General features: G+C 44.0%; 1 protein-coding gene across 1 annotated transcript; it reads right to left on the reverse strand.

The window, feature by feature from the left end:
• Window positions 1–5,662: 5,662 nt before the first annotated feature.
• Window positions 5,663–6,526, reverse strand: LOC135541612 (uncharacterized). Its single transcript, XM_064967922.1, has one exon. The coding sequence runs from the start codon at window positions 6,524–6,526 to the stop codon at window positions 5,663–5,665; it is 864 nt and encodes a 287-aa protein (XP_064823994.1).
• Window positions 6,527–6,872: the final 346 nt, after the last annotated feature.

Raw genomic sequence — 6,872 nt, forward strand, 5'->3', positions numbered from 1 at the left:
AAAACGGTCACCCGAATCGTTTCTAGTCATCTCTCCTCCTTCCCGATTTTTTCATCTTTGAACTTATATGGTGATTGGCATCTAAACTTTCATAGTATTACCACGACGACCGTCAAAACAGTTCGACTTTCAATCACCCACGTGGGTATAACCAATGAGGAGATGGAAAATGGGTACCTGCTTCTATAAATCAATGAGGACATGGGAGAGGCAGGACTTGCAGCACGATCTGAGTCAGAAATAGAAATGACTTCAATTTTAGCCCTTGGCAACGCAGACGCTCGTTGGCGCGCGATTTCTAAATGTATTTTGCAACCTCGCGCATGCGACGTGTCCGGTCTGGTCAGCATGTTATGAGTGTATCCTCTATGGCGATCCTCATGAGTGTCACGACTCCTACCGAAGGTGGCTCCCCTTCCCGTTCGTGTGGCGCTCGGCGGTCGTCGTCACCGCCTACTAGCTGCCACTGATTCTTTCCTCCCCCTCCTTGTCTGTTTATTGGTTACACCTGTTGTTTATTTGGTGATTAGTTGGGCTTTATTAGCCAGCCGGCCCACCTGCTCTTTGTTCGGGATTGTTTGTGTGACTAGTGTGCACGTTAGAGGTTAACGTGTTTTCCTGTTTTTTTTTTTTTTTTGCTGGACTGTTTTAGTCCCCGTGTTTGGGGCATTTGTTTTTGTGTGCGTCCTGTGTTTTCGTGGGGTGGCTTATGTTCGCAGTTTGTGCATTAAATAGCACTGCCCTGAACTCTCTGCTTCCTGCGCCTGACTTCGCACTCACTACACCCAGATTGTTACAATGAGAGCCAGTTTCATCATAGCGCTTGATGGTTTGTGCGACTGCACTTGAAGAAACTTTCAAAGTTCTAGAAATGTTCCGGTTTTGACTGACCTTCATGTCTTAAAGTAATGATGGACTGTTGTTTCTCTTTGCTTATTTGAGCTGTTCTTGCCATAATATGGACTTGGGCTATCTTGCCATAATATGGGCTATCTTCTGTATACAACCCTTACCTTGTCACAATACAACTGATTGACTCAAATGCATGAAGAAGGAATTAACTTGTAACAAAGCACACCTGTTAATTTAAATGTATTCTAGGTGTCTACCCCATGAAGCTGGTTAAGAGAATGCCAATATTGTGCAAAGCTGTAGTCAAGGCAAATGGTGGCTACTTTGAAGAATCTCAAAGATATAATATTTTACATTATTATGCACATTTTTGGTTACTACATGATTCCATATGTGTTATTTCATAGTTTTGATGTCTTCACTATTATTCTACAATGTAAATGAAAATAGTAAAAATGTAAGAAAAGCCTTGCAATGAGTTGGTGTGTCCAAACTTATTACTCTAACCATGTATAAAAAGAATACATAAATCGTTAGGGATTAATTAATTTCTAATCACATTTAGTGTTAGGCAACCTTATGACTACTTTGTCATATCTTTGTATCTACTGAAGATGTTACCATCTCATTTTGAGATTAGATTGAGATGGCATAGACCATTGTAGGTTTATAATTTGTGATATTTTGAAAACGCACAGAAACATGTCCAAGTATGAAGGTTTATTTTCGTACACTATAGTTCTGGCTGCCCATAAAGTTTATAGAATCATATTGTATTTGTAAAACATAGTTTAGATATTGTTGTAATCAATGACTGTATTTGATTGTACTCCACTATTATTTAAATTATTTTAATTACTATTATTTGTATTTTGTTGTAATCCACCTGCATTGCTTGCTGTTTGGGGTTTTAGGCTGGGTTTCTGCACAGCACTTTGAGATATCAGCTGATGTAAGAAGGGCTTTATAAATCGATTTGTTTTGATATTTTGGGCTGAGTCCACCAGCAAGGGGCTAAGGAGCACAGCGGTTTGCGTCTCCTTGCCCCTTAATAACACTTGAAGAAGATGCGTGTGACTTTTTTGTGGCACTGAGCAAATTTCATGTCTAGTGCAAACGTGAACGTTATGAAAATTCTGTTCAACTTCCAGCGTGTGTTTAATGTGAACACTGAGGCTGTAAACACTGTAGGCTATTGTGGCTAATTGATCATAATGTCGCCCTACCAGAGTGGCCTTCCCATCAAAAGCAATGGAGAAAATGCATCCCATAACAGTGTAACATGGAAATAGCTGTTCTATCATTCAGCCTACAGTAGCAGCCAGTGTGTGGTGTTCAATGTAGGCCTACACTCCATGAGACTTTAGGGGGGAAAAACATGCAGGGCTTGACATTAACCTGTTTATCCACTTGTCCTTCAGACAAGGAGGTGACTAAAAATGTTATGTTGTTTGATGCAAGAAACCATTTTGCAAAATTAAATGAATTATTATTCCCATACCATTATTACAGATAAACAGACAACTTATGCTACCCTCTGCCTATTGGCTACTTTGCTTATTCAAACCTGTCTCAAAATACAAAACTGCCCCTTTAAGACAGAAAAAACTCTTCACCTGACTGGCTTTTCAACGATGTCTAGAAATGTATATGTTTTGTGCTCTTGTTCTTGTAGGAAGCAATCACTGCTTCCTACAAGTGGCTACATGCAGCTCTCGTTTTGATCTCAAAACAAGCGCACCTACTCACAACCTCTCATGCTGGAAACACAGTCCAGTTCGAAGTAAATGGCACAGGTCCATATATGGCAATGGTCTATTTGCATATAGGCCTACTGCAACTCTGATTGTTTATGCCACACCGGTCTATGTAAAGTCTATGCAAGCCGAGATCTACCGCTCAGACTTATTTTTTAACATGACTTAAAAAACGTAAGCCTATGCAACATTAACCCATTAAAAACAGTACTGTAGCAATGAGGTTTTTGCAGTAAACTATAGGCCCAATACATTATCACAGGATATTGGCTTTGCTTGAATTGCCCTGCCAATGGATGCATTGTTGTTCGGTTTGAGGTACTGTAGGCTATATGACCACACCGGTAAAGATCTGTTGTTGTATTACCTGTGACACAAAATGGAGTGAGCATACATTTTAATATTTTTCTTGCTTGATAGTGCCTGCACTAGAGACTGACCATCAGATGCAGGCACTATCAGGTGCATTACCACCATAACTTGGATTTGAGTGTGGACCTCAGATTATCGTTCAATCAAGCATGATAGCTGCACTTTTAGCTTGTAGTTGACACAGCTTGTTGGCCATTAGCCAATCAGCAATCTCAACGAGTTCAAAGCACGAGAATGCATCCAACTGGTATGTACGACTTCATCAATTACCACCATCCCACTTGATTATGAACACAGCATTACATTACTAGAAATATGGTGTAGCTGCTATCTCCGCCCTAGGTGACTCAAGGCAGTACAGAGGCCAGGTATTCCTGATGCATGGTCCCAGGGCTTTGGTCCTTCGGGAGGGAGGGAGAGAGTGTACTTATGAGCCCAGATATTGCTATATTCAAATCTGTGTGAAAAGAGTTTTGATGGTTGCCACTAAAAAGAGGAGGATCTATTCGCTATTCGGGTGAATATGGATGCAGTGTCTTTTTTCTCCTGTCCCTGTTCCTGCCCATTTGATGATGGGCTATTCTAAACTGAAACTAACTGTACATATTAGTAAAGAAAATATTCAATTGAGAATAGTCTGATGGGTGAAAATATGACCACTAGATGAGAGAACAATGTGTGTTATGTGCAGCCTGAAACAAGGAACAGAGTACAAGCTTTTTTTGTGACTTTTTCAAATCATCAATGGCCTATAGTTGCATCATACTGCCCATATGTTTTGATTTCTAAGACTTTCTCAGATTTTATATCAGCACAACTAAAGTTGCCAAATAAATCTAAATCTAGAATATAGGACCTATTTCAAATGATCACTTTTACTTCATAGCGCACTCGCTCCAGAATAAAGTATTTGTCAATCAAATGTTTTCATGTACATTTTTTTTCATTGAGAAATACTGCACCAAACATCTTAGTTAGATGTAAAATTGCGCGACTAAGATCTCCTCGGCAAAAACTTCAAAATCATTGACAGATTTATATTAATTTTGACTATTTTATGTAAGTGTTTACTGGCTACGGCGTCTCAAAATAGAACCAGTAAGGGAGAGCGAAGTATGTTATCACACTTTTCACGCTATCTAACATTTACTGGGCACAAAATATCACAATGGTATAAATGTCATACCAAATGAAAGAAGGAAGTCTTGGGCACATATTTTGTATTCATTACATCTTCATATCTTATTTCAGTACGGAATTGTAGACTGTTAAATAGAGAGTGTGCACTTGTGACAACTTGCCCCATCAGCGGGTAAATTGTCACAGTATGTTGGGTAAGTTGTCACATTGGATTATCAACAAATAAGAACACAACTAATTAATTGTGAATACTGATTTTAATTTCAAATTCAAAACCAAATTGAACATCATTAAAGAACTCAAAATAAAAACAATCATGCCTAGAGAATCAAGCAAATCATGCCTTTCAATCAAAACAATAATGCTGGCAGAGCACACATTAATTAAGTGGCACGACCAATTTACTTTGAACTGAAAATCGAACGTTCTCTGGCGTGTACATAGATCCACGGTAATTGTTAGAATCGGAATGGAATGTAATGCTGCAGATAACTTGCTTAAATGTTTAAAGTCTTAACAAAACAGACGTGTTGTTTAAACACGTTAATACACTCATACACAGTTTTGTAACAGCCTATACGACGTACACCCGTATCTGACTAATCAGACTCATCTTCAGAGTCACAGTTCTGGTACACATACATTTCCTGGCCTGAGGTACAAGCATCATGGGCCCATTTGTTGCATCTCACACACTTCCCCCAGTCTCCTTTGGAAGGCAGTTTGAAAATGGATCCACACAGACGAGGTAGAAGCACTCCTCTTCATCTGTTGATGACTTTTCAATTATTTTTATTTTTTTAGCTGCCTTCTTGTTCTTTGCAGATCCAGATTTTGACTCTCCTCCTTGCTTCAATTTCTTCGGAACCAGCCTTTTGCTAGATTGTGCCTTTTTCTTTTCCATTTCTTGTGCCTGCTTCACTGGTGTGTCAGTTAGAATTACTGTCTTGCACGCCTCCCGGGTGGTGCAGTGGTCTAAGGCCACCAGAAATTCTGGGTTCAATCCCAGGCTCTGTCATAGCTGGCTGTGAGCGCGAGGCCCATGGGGTGGTGCAAAATTGTCCAGGTTGGGGAGGGTTTGGCCGGCAGGGATATCCTTGTCTCATCACGCTGGCTAAGACAGAGCCTGGGATTGAACCCAAAATTTCTGGTGGCACAGCGAGCACTGGGTGCAGCGCACGCTGACCAAGTTGCCAGGTGAATGTTGTTTCCTCTGACACATTGGTGCGGGTGGCTTCCGGGTTTGATGTGCATTGTTGAAGACATGGCTCTTGACCTTTGCCTCTCCTGAGTCTGCACTGGAGTTGCAGCGATGAGACAAGACTGTAACTACTACCAATTGTATACCATGAAATTGGGGTAGAAAATATATATTAATATTTTTTAAGAATTGCTGTCTTGCGCCGTTGTCTTCCTTTACGAGCTGGTTTTCGGGGGCCAGCTTATGGATATGGCCGGATGTCCTCTGGAGTTGGTAGTTAGCAATGGCATTGCTGGGCGAGGATGAGCTGGTGCTAGCATAATAACTGGGCAGGTCTGTGTCAACTCATGCTCGGCAGGGCTGGAATGGTGCTGGGGCCTGGCAGGTTGGTGCTGGGGCCTGGCAGGGCTGAAATGGTGCTGTGGCCTGGCAGGTTGGTGCTGGGGCCTGGCAGGGCTGGAATGTTGCTGGGGCCTGGTAGGGCTGGAATGTTGCTGGGGCCTGGCAGGGCAAGGTTGGTGCTGGGACCTGGTGGGGTTGGAATGTTGCTGGGGCCTGGCAGGTTGGTGCTGGGGCCTGGCAGGTTGGTGCTGGGGCCTGGTAGGTTGGTGCTGGGGCCTGGCAGGTTGGTGCTGGGGCCTGGTAGGTTGGTGCTGGGGCCTGGCTGGTTGGTGCTGGGGCCTGGTAGGGTTGGATGGTGCTGGGGCTGGCAGGTTGGTGCTGGGGCCTGGTAGGGTTGGAATGTTGCTGGGGCCTGGCAGGTTGGTGCTGGGGCCTGGTAGGTTGGTGCTGGGGCCTGGCAGGTTGGTGCTGGGGCCTGGTAGGGTTGGATGGTGCTGGGGCCTGGCAGGTTGGTGCTGGGGCCTGGTAGGGTTGGAATGCTGGGGCCTGGCAGGTTGGTGCTGGGGCCTGGTAGGTTGGTGCTGGGGCCTGGCAGGTTGGTGCTGGGGCCTGGTAGGGTTGGATGATGCTGGGGCCTGGTAGGGTTGGATGGTGCTGGGGACTGGCAGGTTGGTGCTGGGGCCTGGTAGGGTTGGAATGTTGCTGGGGCCTGGCAGGGCAGGGTTGGTGCTGGGGCCTGGTAGGGTTGGAATGTTGCTGGGGCCTGGCAGGGCAGGGTTGGTGCTGGGGCCTGGTAGGGTTGGGTTCTGAATGGGATGATCTGTGACGTAGGATGGCGCAAACTCGGTTTCCAGAAATACATTGCTGTTGTAAGGTTGTACTCCAGCCACCCTAAAGCCAGCCTGAATGTTCAAGGGGGCTGCAGCCAGAGGACAGGTGATTGCCACAATCCCAGGAATGTCATAAATTTACATTGTCTTCCCGGGATTGTTCCTCATCCAGGCATCACACGCGGTGTTGATGTGCCTCTTTCGTAGCCAGTAGGTAGACCTGTCTAAGGGTTGAAGCCGATGAGAGCAAAGGGGTGGAAATGGCAGCATAAGTATGCCATTTTCTTTGGCATAATTGAGTCCATCAATTGACAGATGAGACTCGTGGTTTTGTCCAAAAGGAGTAAACGGGGCTTCTCCTTTGAGCACTTTGTATGC

This window comes from Oncorhynchus masou, chromosome 6, assembly GCF_036934945.1.
Source record: "Oncorhynchus masou masou isolate Uvic2021 chromosome 6, UVic_Omas_1.1, whole genome shotgun sequence".
Lineage (NCBI taxonomy): Eukaryota > Metazoa > Chordata > Actinopteri > Salmoniformes > Salmonidae > Oncorhynchus > Oncorhynchus masou.

Excerpts from the sequence above, each read along its gene's own strand:
- LOC135541612 (XM_064967922.1), bottom strand. The coding sequence starts at position 6,526 with ATGTATTTCTGGAAACCGAGTTTGCGCCATCCTACGTCACAGATCATC.